The following is a 20419-nucleotide window of genomic DNA, read 5'->3' on the forward strand; positions in this document are numbered from 1 at the left end:
GCTGTGACATCACGACCCAGGTGACCACCACCCAGCCAATGGGCCAAGGCCGCGAGCTGGCTTCTTGCATCCTGTGAGCTGAGGTTGGGTTGACACTGTGAAGGCCTGGTCCCTCAACCACAGAACCACAAGGCCAGGCCCTCGGCTGCCTCCGGGGCCCTGCGCCGGAGCTGGTTGGCTCCCGGTCCTCCCACCCCCGGGCCGCCCTCGCACCCACTGAGCTGGGCTCCGCAGGGGGTGAGCCTCATTCATTCATTCCGTGGTGCTTGATGCTGGGCTGGCTTTGCTCTCCCTGCCCTGCGACTCCTGCCTTGGCTGCTGAAGGCCCCTTCCCGCCATCTAATGATACACTCTGCATACGCTTCTGTTGAAAATTTGTGGCAAGACATTCCTGTGGGACCGGGAATCCAAATTCTTGGGTACAAACAGAAACTTACTTTCCTTGGGGATTTTTTTTCTCTCTCGCTCACACACACACACACACACACACACACGCTTGCGTTCTTTCCTTTTTCTTTTTCACAGCAGTAGGGGGGAAAAAGAGACGAAACAAAACAAAACAAAACAAACAAAAAGCAACACCACCACCACCACCCTTTTATTTTCGAAAGTAGCTAGGAAAAAATAAAACAGCGGCCAACCAAGTCCATCCCAACCCAAGCCCCTGAAGGGCTGGAACCTCGCCTTCCTCCGAGCGGGGCATGGCATCCAACAGCATCTTCGATTCCTTCCCGACCTACTCGCCGACCTTCATTCGCGGTGAGTAACGATCGCCCTTTCGGGTGGGGAGCTGTGGCCAAGCCCCGGACTGCGTCCCTCCGCTGCCTGCCCTTGCTGCCTTCAAGCGCCTGGGCTGTCTACTTTAATCTGCTGGTTTCTGAAAGCCTGAGGTGGGAAGAGGGCTTGGTAGCCACCGTGGTCTCCTGGAGTAGAACATCTTTGTGGGACTTTGCTCCCCGCCTGGTGGGGACTGTTTGTGGTGGGGGCAACGGCTACCACGAGACCTCAAGACCTCGGAGGCCAGACCTTGGAGGGTCGTGGGGTGGGGAGGACACAGGGGTGTCCCAAGGCTTCCTGCCTCACCCATGGGGCTCTGCAGCCCTAGCCCCTGGCCCACCTGGAGAGCTCAGACCTTCCACCTGAGCTCAGACACTCAGACACCAGACACCTGGCTGGCTTCTGGCCAGAGCTGTGGAGCAGGCAGGGGGTAAAGCAACACCTTGGGATCCAGAGACCTTCTCCCACCTTGCATCTCCCGAGTAACAGCCGGGGTGAGAGAAGCAGAAGGAGGACGAGGCTGCAGGCTTTTGCTGGGAACTTGCGCAGCTCTGGGTTGCCCTGAAACTGGATCAGTGTTGGTGGGGTGGGCCTCGGGAAGGTTCGTGGACTTAGTCACAGGGGAGAAATAAGTGCTTCTGGGGGGCTTCTGCCTGTATTCATGGCCTAGAGGGACCCAGAGGTCTGGGTTCTATCCCTCAAAAAGGATAAGTTTCCAGGATACCCCACTTGGAGCCTCTGATTGAGCCTGGAACTCAAGGGGAGACTTTTCCTGCCTCTGTCTGGCCTGTAAGGTGCTGTGCCCGGGCCTCGGACAACCCCCTGATGCCTTCCTCCCTGCCAGAGGGAGCCCAGATGGGGCTGCGGCACCCAAAATTGAGGGTCAAGAGGCCATGAGTCTGAGTCCCAGCTCAGTGGCTACCATGCTGAGTGGCCATAGATAAGTTACTTAGCTTCTCTGCGCCTCATATGGCGGTCCCTCTGGCTGTGACATTCTGATTACCTGAGACTGGGAGTGGACTCTGTATGAGGGTAGTGTCTATGGGTTAGACATGGGGATGAGTTCTCCTCCAGAACAGGGGGACAGAGTGGCATCCAGAACACCAGGGTTTGGGCAGCTGGTGTTGCCTTTTCTCAGCTGAGGTGGTCAGCCGAGACACAGACGTCAGTCTGACTGTCCATCTGCCCTTCTGCCTATCTGCCTGTCCCACTGCTGGCTAACAGAGTGACTCAGAGCCGGCTCTGGGCAGGGACTGAGGCACACTTGGGTGCTTATTGTCCAAAGGTTTCTGCAAGGGCTTATCTGACGTCTGGACCTTTTCCTCCACCCGGGAGAGAAGCTGAGGCTGGCTATGTGGCTGCAGATGGGGACTGAATTGGGGAGGGGGGCTTGCTGTCCCCGTGGCAGGGACACTCCCATCAGACCTGACTGTGGCTGGTAACCAGCAGCAGCCCCAGGTCTGGGATCCAAGAGCCGTGGGCTCCTTCCTTCAAGCTGCTCTTATTATAACGCTGTTTCCTTTGTAGTCCTCGGAGCTAATTAAAGGCAGTTCTGTGGCAAGAAAATAAGAGTTTATAAAAACCATTTGCTGGGTCTCTGTAATCTGTATTTCTCCTTCCATGAGCAAGAAGGAGAAATGTCGAGTTCAAAACAAAGGAATTTGGGGAGACCGGACTAACGGGCCACCCACCTAGGATGGGCTTCTAAGTCCACGGGGCCTGAGAAATGATGGAAGGTGGCAGGGAGGGGAGGTAAAGGAGAGCTGGTGGCTTTGGGCCCAGCATGTGCACAGAAACAGGAGGCTGCTGGGCAGAGCCAGCTGCTTCCTGGAGGACAGGGGTGCAGATGTGCCTTGTACGCTGGGGTCCGGGGAGGCCTCCTGGTCTGGGGTCTGAGGCTTTCCCTGCAGTTCCATGTTCTGTCCGCACTGTCTGGGCCCCGTCTCTCCAGCCCACTTCTATTCCCCCATGTTCTGCTCCCTTCAGGGCATCTGTCTCCCAAATTCTGTCTCTGGGGCTCACAGGACTCAGCCGCCAATTCTCCCCCAAAGAGATCTGACCCCTGGGTCCTGCAGGGCTCAGCTACCTGCTGCCCATGCAGGGTCCTTAACCTGCTCTGAGCCACGGACCTTTCTGGAGTTTCAAGAAGCCAAGAATTGCATTTTCAAATGCATAAAACAAAATACAAAGTACTATGAAAAGACCTAAATCTATGGAAAGAGAGCTATCAAACTATAAAAAAGCAATTTTGTGACATCGTGACCACGTGCCTTTGCAGTAACAGAGTGAAAAGATAGTCACAGCGGAGACAGTTACGGCCGTCACGCAGCTGTGATGAACATGCACAGTATTTTAAGAGAAACTGTGATGGCCCTGATGGGACTGAAAAGTATTTGTGATTTCCTTTGGTGACAAAATCACTGTGGAAATTTGTTAGAGATCAGTGAAAGGAAAGATGTCATGTGTTTCCCCACCAAGTTCACGGGTCTCAAGACATGACTGCCCCTAGAGAGCTTTTGAAGTTGGATTCCCGATTCCAGAATGCCTCTCAGTTCCCTAGGACAAAGAGGTTTGGGAAGAAGGTGGAGAGACATTTGATTTTCACGTAAAGTAGAGGATGGGGAGGAGCAAGAAGAGGATAATGTTTAATCCAAAGAGCTGGCAGACTGATGGCAGAATTCCAGGCACTGAGATGGAGGTGTGAGAGGGCGAAGGGAGCTACTGGGGTGCCCCGGGCCCTGAGCAATTCTCCACCTCCCCTCCTCTCCTCTCTTGCGATTCTCCCAGGCAAGAGAAGGGATATGAGTCCTCTCTGACAAACGGGGAAGCTGAGGCCTAATGACACACTGCGTGACTATGGGCAAGTCCCTTCCTGTCTCTGGGCCTTGGTTTCCCCACCTGACAAATATGGGTGATGGCCTTGAGGATGCCCGAGGGCCCGTCCACAGCTCCACCGAGAGCCAGCACCTTTATTCTGGACCTGCTGCATTAGGTCCTTCTCTGCATCCCCCAGGACGTCCTGCTTGCAGCAGGTCCCCCTCACAGCACCCCCACAGGAAAAGCACTCTCCCCAGGACACTGAGGAGGGAGGGAACCAGAGGAAATGGGCTAAATTGCCCCAGGGAAGAATCAGGAGGCCCCCGGGAGAGAGAGGTTTTTCTTTATTCAGTAATTCCACAAAAGCTTATCAAGGAGCAGAGTTCCAAGACTCCAGCTGGGGCTCTGGCATCAGACTGTCCAGGCTCAGGTCCTGACTCTGCCTTTCACTAACTGTGTAGCCTGGAGCAAGTTCCTTTACCTCTCTGTACCTCTGCTCCCCCATCTATAAAATGGGAATGATGATTACACTAACCTCACGGGGCTTTGGAGGGAATTAAGTGAGCAGGGTGCCGGGCACAGAGTAAGTGCTCAATAAATGTGCTCATTTTTAAAAATTACCGTAAACCTGGAGCTCAGGTACAAGGGTGACTAGGTCAGGGTCTCTACCCTCGAAGAGGTCACAGTTTGGTGTAGAAAGAGATGAGTCAACCAAAAATTGCACTGGGGTATGATAAAAGTTCATCAGGTAACCAGGGGCTGGAAGATCAGCCGGGGGGGTTGAGAGGACAGTTCCCTGGAAGAGTGATGCTGATGCTGGGTCTTGCAGGGTGAGGAGGTGACACATGGGGAGAGGACATGGGCCAAGGTGTGGAGGCAAGAAAGGATGAGACAATGCAGGGCGCCTCCTGGGAGGGCTGGAGGGCACGGTGCAGGGTGAGCTGCCAGAGGGGGACCAGGACAGGACCGTCTGGCCGGAGCTCTCTCACCTGTGGAGGGTGGGTAGTTGCTGGCAGCTGCTCCCCTGAGGACACCTGGGAGAAATGGGAAACAGCCTCTCAGGCAAGAGGCTGGCCTGTGTGGAGGCAGAGGGTGAACCAGATGGCCCTGGGCAGGTCTCACCGGGATGGTCTGACTCAGAGCTCACTGGTCAGGGAGGGAGCTGCCCTGACCAGAGAGGTCACTCACTGCGTTCTTTGCTCAGCTCTGGGCAGTGGCCGAACATCGGGGACTCTCCTGAGTCCCAGGCACCCCAGGATGGTGGGTCACCCTGAGCAGGGCACCCTTGATGGCCTCCCCTCCCCCACAGCCCCAGGAGATGACGGGACTGACCACCAGCCGTCCCACACCCACCATGGCGCTTGCCTGGCGCCACCTCTGCGGGGCCCCTTTGACGGCGGCTCCTGAGGCCGCCCTGCACACACCCGTCTCCTCAGACCACCCTGCCTGTCCAAAGTGCCCCCGGGGCTGGAAGGGCATTCCTGGGAGTCCCCCATCAGCCACAGGGTCTGGGCGGGCATGAGCTGGCCCCACACAGTGGGACTGTGTGTCCAGGCCTCACCCGCGCCCACTACGGCGGCCGGCGGCCCCCAGCAGCCTCACTGGTCACATAGAGAGCCCATTGACACCTCGGCCTTGAGGTGGCTGCATCAAAGCTGAGCTTGCTCGGCCACCTGAGGGGGTGGGGGAGTGTCCACGAGAGGGGCGGCCAGGAGTCAGATGCCCCTGAGCAACAGGGCTTAAAAACCCGACCTTCCAGAAGGCTCTTCCAGGGGGCAGGGAGGCAGCAGCATGCCCTGACCCCAGCCTCACCTCTGAGCCAGTCTAGACTCCTCCGTGGGTGGAGAGACGGAGGCCTGGGCTCAGGGCTCCGGGGGGCAGCTGTAACACAAGCCCTGACTCCCATCTCCTGGGGATGCCTTGTCTACAGACCCTTCCTCAAATCCCCCACACAGAGTGTGCCCCACTGGCAGCTGGGGAGTCTCACCCAAACTTCAAGACTGCACTCATACTCACTCTCTGCCAGGAGTCTTCCCTGGGACCACCTGCAGCCACCAGGGAGCCCTGGCCGCCTGGAGCTTCCAGGCCCCGGCAGCCACGGGACTCAGCCACTCATTCCCGCCTTAGCGCCAAGCAGCCTGCCTTCCGTGGAGGAAGTGAAAGAGAGGAGGGAGGGAGGAAAGGAGGGCTTTACCTCTCAGTGGGTTTGGAACCCCGGCCCACTAGCACCTGCCTTGAACCAGCACCTCCTGCAGGAGGCCCCAGGACACAGCAGTGTTAGGAAAACGGGCCAGAGCAAGACCTGGTCCTGCCGTGGGACACCACAAGGAGCAGGAACAGTGAGTGAATTCAGGACAGTGTTGGAGCTGGCCGGTAGAGAGTGCCTCCGCCTTGTTTTATAGATGGGGAAACTGAGGTCCAAAGAGGTGTGTGGTCTTGTGTGAAGTTGAATTTCGTAGCAGGAACACTGACTTCTCTCAGCTACCCGGGGACCAGCCATCAGCCTCGTGCATGGTCTAGGAGTCAGACCAGGTTTAAGCTGTTCAGTAGCCGGGTGACCTAACATGTTAGTTCAACTCTTTGAGTCTGTTTCCTCCTGTGTAAGACGGAGCTTCAGTGGTTGCAAGAGACAACGTGGCCCTGCCCTGAAGCCCCGCGAGCCACGCATGGTCTGTAGTGAGCGCTCACTCAGCACCGCCAAGTCCTCCAGCCCCTCGGCTCTGCCTCTTGCCACTTGGCAGATGTTCACACATCTCACCCCACTGCTCCATCTCCAACACTGACCCCCTTGTGTTGCAGAGGTATGCATAGCAGAGACTGTAAAGGGACTGCCAGACTCCTTGTCAATGGCTCCCAGGATTGGGGATGGAGAAGAGGGTGCTCTCTGGGAAAGAGGCAACATGAAATGCAGTTATGAGTCCAGGCTGCAGCCAGGCCCCGCCACTTCCTCACCGTGTGGCCTCAGATAAAGTGCCTCACCTCTCTGAGCTCAGTTTTTTCATCTGTAAAATGGGGGAGAAAACACAGTAGCTGCTTCAAGATTTGTTGGCTGAGATCATGTGTATTATGTGCTTAATACAAGGCTTGGTGCAGAGGCAAGGCCTCCATAAATGCTGGAAATTATTACTATTTCATGTTCCCGCTCCTCCTGGACAAAAGTCTGACTCTGAACAGGATGGGGCAGGTAATAAACCTGCCTCTCTCCTCTCAAGGCCCAGCCTAATGGCCGCCTCTTCTGGGGAGCCTTCCCAGGTCCCCCCTTCTCCCCTCCAGGCCTCAGGAGTGCCCTACCCCCACCCTCACCCACCCCAACCCCCCTCCTGTCCAGAATGGTGCTCCTGGGAGCAGGTGAGGCTTGGCGCTTCTTGCTAAGTGGATGGAGGAGAGGGAGGGTGAAAGGACCAACACTGACCCCTGAGAGGGTTCCAGCTTCTCCCTTCACTTCCCCCTTTGCTGTCTGGCTCATTCTTTGAAGTGCTTGCTGGTGGGAGCCCGAGCTCTCACGTCCAATCGGCACAGCCTTGCGAAGGTTTAGGTTCCTCTTTGGGGTTTTCTTTTGCGTCTGGGAAAAGTGTTTTTGGCAAAAGGTTCAGACTTACGTGTGGGCGGACAGGGCAGATGCCTATAACTTATGATTCGTAGGGGTGACTGAAGTCAGCCCCCCCAGAACATCCTTCATTGTATGACACGGAGCCTGAAATTCCGTCGCAGCACTCTGCCCCTTGGGGGTCAAGTGTTGTCCAGCTGGGCTTTTCCAGAACAAGTGTCCCTCTTGTCATGCACACTTCAGTGTCAGTGAGTCCACTCTCTGCTCATCTTTGTTAAGAGGAGACTAGCGGCCGGGGTTCGAGCAAGCAGAAGGTGTTACAGGAAGGAAAACTTGGGGCACTCAAATGAAAGGAGGTGAAAGGAAAGGGGAGGGGGAGGAGAGGAGAGATTCATTTTAGTCACACCCTGCCCCAGCCTCAACTCACCCGAGTGCCCAGTGGCTAAAGACCAACACTCAAGAAGTGCCCCCACCCTGAGGGCTTCCCTTCCACCTTCCGTCCTTCCTCAGTGAACCTGACATCTGCCCTCGCCCCCCACCCATGGAGGAAGTCCTGCTGAAGGCCTACCCGCATCTCTGGGCTCCCTTGTATCACTGGGTGACGCCTCAGGGCCAGGATGGTTGGGGTAAGGAGCCCCATGTTCGGGGTGGTGGGGGCTCGTGGTGTGAGCCTGGTTCTCCCCTCCAGAGCAGTCACATCCCTTCCCAGGGGCTGGAGGGGCATCGGTGGGAACGAGACCACCTTAGAGAAAAGACTGGGAGGAAAACGAAAATGTCGCAGTTGCTACTACATGATGCAATGATGGCGGGGAGTCTTTATTTCTAGTTCTCTTGGTGACTGTAGGCCTTCCAAACTTTTAAACACTGAACATGTATTACTCGTAGATTAGCGGGAGCACTCTTTTTAAAAAAAAAAAAAAAAAAAAAAAAAAACAAGAGAGAGGAAGAGGCAGGCCCACTCTCCCAGAAGCAGGTGAGCTGGGCCTCCCGTCAGCTGGTCTGCTCCTACCCATCCAAGGCGCCAATGGCCACCCTTCATCTTTCTGCCTCTTCCCAAGTCGCCGTGTCTGTCACCCTCCTCCGCAGCCCTCCCTCTCTGGCTGTGGAGCAAGGGTCTGCCTGGGCTGGGCAGAGCCGTGAATATAGCAGGTGCTTGGGAAATGCCTGTGACCTGCATTGTGGTCCCAATCTGAAGACAGTTTCCCTGCACAGGGAGGGTTTCCCTGGGTTCTCCCATTCCCGGTGCCCAGGATTTGGGATGTGATGTGGGCCAGCTGGTGCTGCTGATCATTCAATGGACGTTTACTGAGCATCAGCTGCAGGCCAAACACTGTTCTGGATACTGAGGATTCAGGAACGAACAAAACAGACAGAGGTGCCTGCCCTCCTGGAGCCGAAATCCTAGTGATGTGTGGGAAGAACTGGCGTCAGGAAAATGCCCCAGGGAGAGAGGTTAGCACCCCTTATGCTGAGAGCTTATGCCCTTTCTATTGATGTAGAATCTCAGCCTTCTAGAACTTATGTAAACACACCCATTACTGCACCCATCACAGCTCTGTGTCCTGGACATCACCACCTCCACTGCAGACATGAATAAACAAACAGATGCAGAGTGATGGGTGATGTGCCAAAACTAATATTTCAGAGGAGGAAGACACTGAGGAAGGGAGAAGGGAACCACATTTGTGGATGACCTTCTGTGTGTCAGGCACTGTGGTAGTTCCTTTGTGAACGTATCTCATTTCAGTTAATTAATTCATCTCTAATCCATGTAGTAGGTGTTATCGATATTATCCCCATGTTACAGTTGGGAAAACTGAGGTTCAGCTGAGGGAAGTAACCAAGGTCATATAGCTTGTAACTGGCGAAGCCCAAATTCATGGCAGAATCTGTCTGATATCAAAGCCAGCCCAACAAAACTCTTCTTTCTACCTGGCAGACATCTCTTCTTTAAGGTCCAGGCTCACCACCTCCATGGGGCCCTCCCTTATTCCTCCAGCCCAGATGACTCATACTCTCCCCTGTGCAACCAGAGTACCTTCAGACTCTTCTCAAAAACTTCCAGAAGGCTTCCTAAAAGGAGTAGAATCTGAGATAGGTAGATTTGGGCAGGAAGGAACATTGGTGGTCCAGGCAGAAATAATGGCATGGGCAAAGGTAGGGAAGAAGGACCATGCAGGGAAGACTTCTTAGAGATGGGAGGGCTTGTGGGTCCTATGGCGATGTTGAGGGAGAAGAGGCTGGAAAGCAGGTGGGCCGGGCCTAGAGTTTGGGCATGGCCTCAAGGCAGTAGGGGTCCAGGCAGGATCGAGCTGGGCAGTGATATAGGGCAGAGCATACTGTGATGTACTGGGCCGCTCTCTGAAATAGGCCAATGCAGACGTGCGCCTTGAGCTCATATAAGTGTGTGAACAGAGACCTCAGGGGCCCTCCCGCACCCTCCCGCGAGCCCTATTTTTATCACTCTCTAGACACACATCGGAGCAACCAAAGCAAACTTGTTCTCAGGCACGTAGAGTGCGCCATGGATCGGCATGTCTGTGGTCTGATGAGGACAAGTTGACGGTTCAGAGCCGTCAAAACAAGACGCAGGGAGAATCCCAGGACGAGTGCTGGCAACACAATTTGCAGGGCACAGTGCAAAAGGAAAATGCAGAGCCCCTTGTTCAAAAGTCATTAAGAATTTCAGGAAGGCAACCGTAGAACATGAAACCCAGTGTTCAGCTCTTCTAAGCAAGGGACCTTTGTGACTGTGTGGCCTTCGCGGCAGTGAAGTCGGCCCTACCTAGAACAGCCCGAGGCTGGAGGGGCCCTGGGCCTGAAAATAAACCTCTGTCTGCCTTTCATTCTTCTGGGCTTCATTCCTTTGACTTGTGCAGGCCTCCATTCTTCATGAGCCCATGATTTAAAAAATAGTAATAATAAATGAAGTCTTGGGTGGGAACATACTTTGAAGCTTTTAGAACCAGCAAGAACATGAAGGAAAACATGAATCCGCCCAGCATCCCCACCCCACCTGCATTTTAGGTTGTAGCTCACCTGAAGGACCTAGGAAATTTAAAAATAAATTCTGTAATCTCAAGACCCAGAGAAAACTGCTATCATTTAGTGTATTTCCTGCTAGGCTTTTTTTTCCCTGAGTCTGGTTTTTGCCTCTAGAAGGTCTCTTCCATCTATGGGTGAGGCCGCACAGACTTATGACATACCCAGTAACCTCACTGAGAATGTTAATCATCGTTATGCATCTATGTTGGGATATGTCGTGGAAGAGTCCAGAGCAATGCAGTCCAGTCGGACTCTGTGACGGTGAAAATGTTGTCTGCACTGCCTGATACTGTAGCCTCTCACTGCATGTGAATATTGAGCACTTAAAATGCACCCGCCAGGTCCACACTAGTGGGACTGAGGGACTGAATTTGTAATATTTTATTTTAATTATTTTAATTTAAATAGCCACATGTGGCTAATGGCTACCTTGCTGGACCATCCAGCTCTAGAAGAGTGTATGCCCGACTGCTAGCCCGGGTTATCTCTTGAGGTGAGAGTATGGAGTTTTTCATTTTCCAAATCAAAATGTTTGAAAAATCTTATACACAATAGTCACAGATTGCTTTCGTAAGCAGAAGAAAGCTATGAAAGATTTTAAGTAGTATATTCAATGCTATAGGGAAAACAAAACTTTAGATTTTTAAAAGCATGTCACCAAGGAAGACTGATCTGGGCAGAATGAGATCTATTTTTATTTTCGCTATCAATGTTCAGGAGAAAGACTGTGGGGTTTAGAATCAGAAGCTGTGGGTTTGCCTCCTGTATCTGCCTCTTACTAGCTGTGTGGCCACTGAACCTCTGTGAACCTCAATTTCCTCATCTGTAAGATGGGAATATTGATGCTGCTGACCTCCCCAGGATGCTGTAGGGACTGAAATCAGACAATGGCTATGAGAACGGAGGGGACCAGCTGAGCTGTGGAAGCGAGTTACTGGAGGTATTTTCTGTAGAGATGGAAACTCTCATCTCTGTGAGGAATCTGCTCACAGCTCTCACTCCTGTCTGCCCATTCCTAGAAACCAGGAAATGAGGAAGACATCTCCCAGCGTGTGTTCAGCAGATGTCATCAGGTGTTGAGCAGAAAGGCAGGGGACTCTGTGACCAAATAAGATTGAGAATGAGTGTATCAAACAATGTTCACTACAGGGTTTTGCTGCAGGACTTTTCAGAGCTTTTGATATGCTAACGAACACTGGGTTCTCGAAGGGGCTGATGTGCTGAGAGCCCACATTGGGAAAAGCTGCTTTGGAGAGAGCTGCCAAATCCACCGTGGCTACAAGTGCTGTGGGAGCAGAGAGTTATCTTTCCAAGGACTTAAGAAATTGTGTGAGACTTGAAAGGGAAATTTGCTGAGTCCTAAATACAAAAGGAAAAGTGCAAAATTGAAGCTAATAAATGCATCCTTGTCTAGAAAATATCAATTATGATAACTCAACTCTTTTTTTCAATAGGACCTGATTTTTTAATTTTTAATTTTTTTAACCTTTTTTATTGAATTATAGTCAGTTTACAATGTTGTGTCAAATTTCAGTGTAGAGCACAATTTTTCAGTTATACATGAATCAACTCTTAAATAGTCATATTAGCAGTAAACACTTACATAGCTCTTACCACATGCCAGGCACTAAGTGCTTCACATAGCTTTGCACATTTAATCCTCACAAGCCTACAAAATAAATGCTATTATTAAGCCTGTTTCATCGATGAGAAAACAGAAGCCCAGAGAGGTTAAACCACCTGCCCAAGATCATCCAGCCACTCAGTGAGATTGAGACCTGCATCCAGGGCCTTGCACCTCACCACAGCACAGTGGCTGAGAGTTAATCAAAATTTTCCCAGATCAAGGAACATCCCTTGGTTTCCACTGGCCTCCTTCCTGGGAAGAGATGGGGGCACTTCCACAAGCCTGGCCAATCAGAATCAGCTCTGTCACTTTTTTGCTGAGTTGAGTTATTGCCTTTTCTGGGCTTTAGTTTCCTCATCTAAGAAGTGGGCCAGTAATCATTTGAGGACCAAGAAGGGGGCGGTTTGTAAAACACAGTGCACAGTCTAATTAGAAGGTGGTCCTCTCCTTCACCAGTGCATAGTTCAGGAAACTGAGGCATGGAGCAATGGGAACAGGGGGAGAGGTAGAGGGGAAGCTGAGCCAAAGTTGAGCTCAGAAAGTACTCCAGGAGCCAGGCCAAAATCCTGTGGCTGGCCCAGGTCCACACATGGCACAAGCAAAGGGCTCCCTTCTCATTTGGCAGGGCCCCTGCTATCCTTCTCATAACAGCACTTTGGTGGAGGCCTCTCCCTCTGGGATCCTCTCCCTGAGCCTCCTAGCTCTCTTAGGGGTCCCTCCCATCTAGTGCAGGTTCCGTTTAATCCAGCACCTGCCCAAAGCCTACTGCCTGGGCATCCTGCAGAAGTCCTCTGGAATTCTCCTCTTGGGTCCCCTGTGTGGGGTGAGGGGCACACAGACATGCCTTTGCCCCTGTTCATGGACCCCCTAGCTTGCCACAGGTATGCTCCTCTGCCCTGAGTCATCTCTGAAATTGACTGTGTGCCAGTACAGGGCTCGACACTTCATAGAACCACCACTAATTCTCACAACCCCACAAACTCGGTATTTTTCTCCCTATTTTGCAGAGGAATAAACTGAGGCCCAGAGAAGTAAAGCCACTTGCCTAAGTTCACACAGTGTATAGGTTATAGAGGTGGGGTTCGAACCCAGGCTCTGCTCACCACCACCACGGAGTCCCCCATGGGCGCAGCCCAGTGCACAAAAGGCAGCTCTTGAGTACACATGCTCAACTACACACCCCATGCTCCCTCTGCACCCCTGCATGTCAAGGGCTTTGTTGCTGGGGTGGAAGTTGGGTGACTGGGCCTCCTGTCTGAGCTGGGTCCCTCCCTCAGAAAGGTCCATCTTCACAGGCTGTAACCCATGGGGTGGAGCAGGGCTCCAAGCTTGGAAGAGACCCCTGTGCTTAGGTTTAATGCTCTGCGGTTGCCTTTTGCCATTCTTAAGAACTTTATCTTTGGACTGGTGCTTTATAAGCGAAGTCGAAGTCCGATGGGACAGTGGAGCATGTGCAGGGCCTTGGAGCTTGGGCTCTGTCCTGCTTCACCATGGGGAGTGGGCTCTGGGCATGAGTGGGGAGGACAGGTGCACATGACTCAGACATAAGTTTTCGGGTGGGGACCTGGGTGTCTGTGAGGGTTGCACTCACCCTACAAGTATCTCCATGTCCAAGGAAGTGCCTGGAAGAAAGCAAAAGACTTTTTTCCTGCTTTTTGAATAGGGGCCTTGTATTTTCATTTTGCACCAGGTGCCACAAATGAAGTAACTGGCCCTGCCTGAGGACTGAGGGGAACATTGAAGGGACCCCAAAGATACAGCACAGGTTGAGAGGGAGCCCAGATCAAACCAGCGGTGCTGCGTTTTCCTACGTGAGAGGAGGGAGCGATAGCTCCTAAAGTCTCCTGGGGTATCCCGGGCCTTGTCAGGAAGAAAAGGCCCTGTTCAAAGGCTTGGGGACATGGAAGCCCCCTCATCAGTGGCTGCCCTGAACTCAGCAAGGCTACCTGGGGCTGCTGAGTGGGTGTGCTCCAGCTCAGACTCCTGGGTGGCCCCATGGTCTGCATGGAGGCTCACTCTTTGGCGAAGACAAGAGAGGAGCTGGGCTTCTCTGCCCCCCTAATGGGGCAGGCCCCAGGCCTACACCCAGCCCCCTGCCCCAAGGAGGCTTGGCACAGAGCGGTGGACCTGGGGGTGTGGGTGGGCTTCTGATGGCCTTCCCACCCAAGGAGACAATGGACAGATGAGGAGGCACCTGACCTTGGATTTTGGGCACATCATGGCCAAAGAAATGCTCATAGAGGCCCCTGCTGATCAGGGGAGGCAGGACCACAGCTCAGTCAGTGACAACCTGGACAGGGATCAAGGTGTGGTCAGGGTTAGGGCTGTTTGTGGCCATCTGGGGGCTCCAATTAGGGCCTTGTCTGTCTTGTTCAGGGCCAAGTCCCCAATGCTGAGCTAGATCTGACTCCTAGGAGGTGCTCAGCAAATACCACCGGAGGAATGAATAATATAACAGTTTGCCCAGGGGAGCGGAGACTTGGGCCCTGGGAGAATCTGCAGTTTCACACTAGCCAGACCTGGGTTCAAATCTTAGCTCTGCCGCTTACTCCCTGAGGGAAATATTTACCCTTCCTTTCACTTAGTTTCCTCACCTGCACAAGGGGGAGAATACAGTACAGAGAATTATCTAAGGCGATATTTAAAGTGTGCCCTCTGTGAAATGCTCAGGACCTGAGAAATAAGATGACTGTGTGTTAAGAAGTTCCACAGAGCCCTTCCTCCTCAACGATGCTCACAGTATTCACTCTGGCACTAAGATTTCAGGCCTCAACATTTTTTTAAGTGTTTTTCTATATTTTCCAGGTTTTTTTCATTGTGTGTATATTACTTGTATCCCAGGGGCAGGGTGTGTTATGTGAGGGACTCAATTAATGTTGTTTATTAACAGTATTGTTTTAAGCAGACAATAAAAAGGAGGCAAGTCAGAGTCAGCTCCCCTCAAGCCTTCACTGGGGTCCCAGCTCCCAAAGACCCTGACAGCCTCCCATGCCCTCCCCAGCATGCACCCCTGCCCTCCCTGCACCCGTCCCTCACGTGCACCCCTTCCCCATTTGCATCCACCTTCAGGTTAGACCAGCCCCAACCAAGCGGTTCTGGGTAGGATCTGAGGGTGTAGTGGGGCCTCTGTCACAAGCTGCCCCAGCACAGCAACCAACGTCTGGTCCTGCCTCCACCTGAGGCCCCCAGGCCCGAACCCCACGCTCGACCCACCCCCACCATGTGGGTGTGAACACACACGCACTCATAGAGGCAAACACACGTCAGAGGCCACACCCACTGTGACAGACACTTGACTTTTCAGGAACCCCTGCCTGTGGGGACCAAGGGACACCTGGTGGTGTGGTCTGAGGGAGGCCACAGGGGAAGCGGCTTTGCCCCTACCCAGGCTTGTCCCCGCTTCTCTGGCCAAGAAGTTCCTCCTCTTCCTGAGGGTCCCCAGACACCTGCTTCTAGATGAGTAAGGCCTCACTGGAAACCCAGGATTGATGGCATAGAGTCGAGTCCCCAGTTCAGAAGGAGGTTTTCCAGCTGGGAGACGCTTCAGAGATGGCCCGGAGCGGACCCATCATCTGACAAGTGGGGAAACTGAGGCCAAGATGGGAGAGACCTGCCCTGGGTCACCCCCGGAAGGAGAAGGCAGAGGAGGTGGAGGCAAACAGGAGGGAGGGCGGTGAGGAAGGCAGGCGTGGTCCAACCTCTCTGGGCTTCGGTTTCCCCGCCCATCACATAGGAACTACTTGGGGACCTTCCAGCTCCAACAGTCCGATTGGCTGGGAGCTCTGGAAGGTTCTGGGCAGCTCCAGATGAAGTCCATTCAGCTCCCTGGCTGGTGGGGGAAAGAGGATGCAAATAGGAGGGGCCCCCAGGGACCTGGGTTAACCCCCTGAACTCATTTCTGGCCTCTTCTTCCTGTGGGGTGGGTTAAAAAATAGCCTCCCATCTGCCAGGGCTGGTGGGGGGAGGCTCCATCTGGGGCTACCAGGTCCTCCCAGCCCAGCCTGGGACTGAGACTTGCCCACTCCAACCCCCCAAGGACCAGGCTTGGCTGCCTGTGATGACGTGGCCTGTCTGACAGAGTTCTCTCTCCCTTTGACTCAGCGCTAAGTATTACCATGGCTGTGCTGAGGGCAGCCACAAGCCCAGGAGGCCATTGTCTGAATCCCTGCTCTCCCATTTTATAGATGGAGAGGGTGAGGCACAGTGCTCTCAGGGCACACACGCATCAGGACGGGGGCAGGATCTGGTCGCCTGGCTTTTAAGCTAAAGCTCTGTGCTTGCTTCCTGGGGACGCTGGAACTGTACCCTATCAAGTAGCAGGCAGCAGGGCAGTGGGAAAAGGTCTCTGCATCCCCAGATTACAAGGCTCCCAGCTCCCTAGGGCAGAATCAGTGGTCTACACAGGTACGGAAGAGTTAGCTTTATACTGAGTCAGGACAAATTGGGGTGGACCCCAGATGCCCTGATTCCCTGCCCTGTGACCTCAGCCAAGGCACTTAGTTCTCAGACCTTCAGTGTTCTCATCTATAAGATGGGACACAGCCATCCCTACCTCCCAGGGTGATTGTGAGGACACACTGAGATGCACAGGTCCACAGTGAAGCAGGATCAGGTTGTGATCGTGGTCATCTCTGAGGCTGTTTTGGTTGGAACCAAGTGTCTGAGATGGAAACAATGAGCCTTAGACCGTAATGTGGACAAATAGCTAAATAAATGGATATTTTCAGCCTGGATGGAACGAGTAAGGCCTTGGATATAGATGGGGCTTTTCTTCGGAGGAAGTCAAATAATCCCCCTGGTTTCCTTCCAAGCCCAGCAGGCTGAGGCTGATGGTAAGAGTGGGACTGGAGACCAGTGGGCAGGCAGCGTCAAGAGCTCAACAGTGTCCACACTGGGCTCCCAGTCCTGGAACTTGTCCTAAGGGAAAAATCAGGGACGTGGCTAAGGTGTTCCCGGCAGTGTCTCCGTAACTGAAATCCAAAAACGCCCCAAAGAGCTGACCACGAGGGAACACCACGGTGGTCCAGCCAGAGGTGGGGGGCTCTTCACACTCTTAGCCCCACCATGCTCGGTCAGTGCAGTCACGTCACCTGTCGTCAGGGAGAGGATTAATCACACAGGGAAATGCTCACTACATATTAGTAAGTGAGTTTCAAAAGTAGGTTCTAAACATGTAGTCTATGTTCCCACCATTAGAAAAGAATGATAGAAGGGAGGGAGAGGGGAGGGAGAGAAGAAATTAAATCTATATATACAGTAAGAATACCAGAAGGCTAAAAGCCAAAATATTAACAATTGTTCTGGGTGGCAGAATTATGAGTGGTTTTAATTTTCCTCTTCATAATTTTATTACTCTCCAATTTTTCTTTAATGAATGTGTATTATTCTTATAATCAGGAAAAAATGTGTTTTCTTTCAAGAGATGGGAGTGGGTAAGGATTAGAGACTGACCTTCCCCTTTCATAGATTCTAAAACTGAGTCCCAGAATGAGAAGGATGTTCACTCATTCACTCATCCATTCATTCACCGCTCACTCATTCATTCATTTGTCCTTAAACGCTTCTGGAAAGCCCCCTAGAGCGAGGCTCAGTTTAAGTTCCACAGACAAAGAGCTAAAAGTGACTCAGTTCTGCACTCAGGGAGGTCACAGTCTAGGGGAGTAAAGGACACAACAGCAAGTCCTCACAATGCATTCAGACAGGGGCCACGGAGTCGTGAAGAGAGAGGGCCCAAGTCCATCTCATCTGATGGGAGCATCAGAGACAGCCTCACAGTGAAGCAGGATCAGAATAGGGCTTTGATGTATGAACAGGAGTTCTGCACTCAGGAAAAGGAGGAAGCCACCCCTCACAGAAGCACCATGAACCATTCGAGGGAAAGGATCCACTGTGTGTAGGGAAGTATATCAGAAAATAAAGCTGAGCCAGGTTCTTCAAGTGTCCTGAACTGTCTGGCTCTGCCACTCCATGGCTGTGTGACTGAGCAAGTTACCATACCTTCTGGGCCTCGGTTTCCTTACCTGGGAAATGGGCTAACGACCTCATTGGGTTACTACAAGAACTGAGTAAATTGACAATTGTAGTGGACTCAGAACAGCACCTCATCTGTAGGAAGGGCTGTGGAGTTGTTTGCTTTTATTATTTGCTGTTATTTATACTTGATCCTGTAGGCATTCTGGAAGCCAAAAGGATTTTTAGCTAGAATTTAATGTTCATTCACTCATTTATTTATTTCACTCATTCAACAGATATTTACTGAGATCCTAGTTGGAACCCAAGCACGTTTTTAGGCACTGGGAGTAGAGTTGCCAGACAAAATACAGGACACTCAAATTATTTGAATTTCAGATAAATAATGAATAATTGCAATCATTGGGACAACTTTATACTAAAAATGTGTTTGTTGTTTATCTGAAATTCAATTTGACTGAGTGTTCTGTATTTTTATTTGCTAAATCTGGCAACTCTAACTGGGAAAGTGAAACCAAATGAAAAATACCTGGAGTTGGCATTCTGGGAGGAAAAGAGACAATTCATACTTAGCGGTGTAATTTATTAGGCAACAACAAATGTGCTGCAGAAGTATAAACCAGGGAAGAAGGAGGTATTAGTGTCCTGATGCTGCTGTAACAAATTACTACAAATACGGTGGCTTAAAATAACACTCATTTACTGTCTTACAGATCTAGGGGCCAGAAGTCCTATGTGAGTCTCACTAAGATCAAGGTGTTGGTAGGGCTGTGTTTCTTTCTGAAGGCTACGGGAGAATCCATTTCCTCATCTTGTCCAGCTTCTATAGGCCATCTGCTTTCCTTGGTTAGTGGCCCCTTTCTCTGTCTTCACAGCCAGCAACATCAGGCCAAGTCCTCCTCATGCTGCCACCCTGTGGTTCTCCAATCAGTTTTCCATATCACATCTCTTTCTGTCTTTTTCTGTGCCTCTCTCTTCCACTTATAAGGACTCTTGTGATGTACCGGGCCCAACCAGATCATCCAGGCTAATCTCCCCATCTCAAAGTCCTTAACCTTCATCATATCTGCAAAGTCCCTTTTACCATGTGAGGTGACACATTTGGTTTCAGGGCTTGGGATGTGGGCATCTTTGGGGGTCATTATTCTGCCCACCACTGGGGCTCAGAGAAGGTCTCTCACTGGGGTGTTAGAGACCTAACTGAGGTGGGGAGTTGAGCCATGCAGACTGAATGTAAAGGCTTTCCAGGCAGAGGGAACAGCATGTGCAAAGGCACTGCGGTGGGGGTATGATTGTGTGTTTGAGGGCCAGGATGAGGGAGGGGGAGAGTGGAAACAGATGAGGACAGAGAGATGGAAGCGGGGGAGTGGTTGTGCAGAAGCCCATAGGCCTGATAGGAAGAGGAGAATCAGTGATACTCCTTCCCACTCCTGTCCCTCAATTTTCCCCAGCCCTGCCCCCAGTACCATCCTGTCCTGCTAAGCTGACACCCCTCACATCAAAGGCCAAACTCCCCTCAGAAGTATTGCAAGATGAGAAGGAAAAGGGATTCAAGGGAGTTGGACTCAAGGATCTTCAAGTTCTTCCCAACATTGAACAGCTGTGAGTCTCAACTGTGTGACTTTAGGCAGGTTGCTTAACCCTGCTGAGCCTCAGTTTCCCCAGCCTATAACCACTTAAGTTGGGGTGATCATAGACCCCAGCCTCCTGGGGCCAGGTAAGGATGAAAGGAATTAAACCCTATAAAGTGCTCAGCCCGTGCCTGGCACACAGCGAGTGCTCATGAAATGTGAGTCCCAATGACAGATTCCAATATTCTGGGAGACCAGAGCCTGGCCCCCCCAGGAGCCTGACACTGGCTGGCGGTGGGATTCCAAGTCTCCGTCCCCCCCAACACTGCCAGCGTGCTCCCGACGCCCCGGCCTCCCCCACGTGCTGGGTGGCATGCCTACCCCACAACCACATGAAAGGCCATTCCCCCAGGGTGTCCCCACACCTGGGAAAACCGGCAGCCTGCCCGGCGCTAGCCCCGCCCGGTGGCTGAAACACCGGGCAAGATCAATGCAGCCGGGCTGGGCTCCCGGTGCCGCCACCTTGTTCCAATCAGGGCCGGGCGCCTTCCGCTCCGGACCCCGGCCCGGCCCCCAGCGCTGCCCCTCCCGGGCCCTGCCCAGCAGCCCACGTTTCCAGCCCCGTGACCCCTGAGGAGCGGTGCCCAGGGCCTGACTCCACGTTGGCTGCCGCCTGCCTGGGCTTGGGGGTTGAAGAACGTGCTGGACGGTGCGCCAGCCCGAGGACTCGCGGTGATGCCGGGTCTGGCCCTGGCCTCCTGGCACGAAGTAGTTCTGGACAAGCCCCTCCCACTTCTTGCCTCAGTTTCCTCAGCTGTAGGTCAGGCTACTTAATTTCACCCTATCTGGTTCTCAGGCCTATGGTGGGAGAAGCAAAAAGCGAGAAAATAGAGAAAAAGTTTCAGAAATCGTGGGCACACCCAGAGCAGAGGAGGGGGGAGAAAGCAGGTGGGAGGAGCCGGTTCCGACCGTGCAGGGGCCCTCCTACCAGCTCCCCTCTCCCTTCCTCTACCTGGGTCCTTCTCAACCCTCAGGTCTCTGCTCAGATGTCACCTCCTCCGAGAC

The 20419-nt window shown here is 52.7% G+C and overlaps 1 protein-coding gene across 1 annotated transcript in view; it reads left to right on the forward strand.

The window, feature by feature from the left end:
- Positions 1–249: 249 nt before the first annotated feature.
- The window catches only part of RUNX3 (RUNX family transcription factor 3), a 60349-nt gene continuing 40179 nt past the window's right edge, over positions 250–20419 (forward strand). Inside the window, exon 1 of the mRNA XM_072975094.1 lies at positions 250–759. Within this exon, the coding sequence (XP_072831195.1) occupies positions 702–759 (58 nt within the window). The 5' untranslated portion in view covers positions 250–701. The remainder of the gene's footprint in view (positions 760–20419) is intronic.

This window comes from Vicugna pacos, chromosome 13 (genome assembly GCF_048564905.1).
Source record: "Vicugna pacos chromosome 13, VicPac4, whole genome shotgun sequence".
NCBI lineage: Eukaryota > Metazoa > Chordata > Mammalia > Artiodactyla > Camelidae > Vicugna > Vicugna pacos.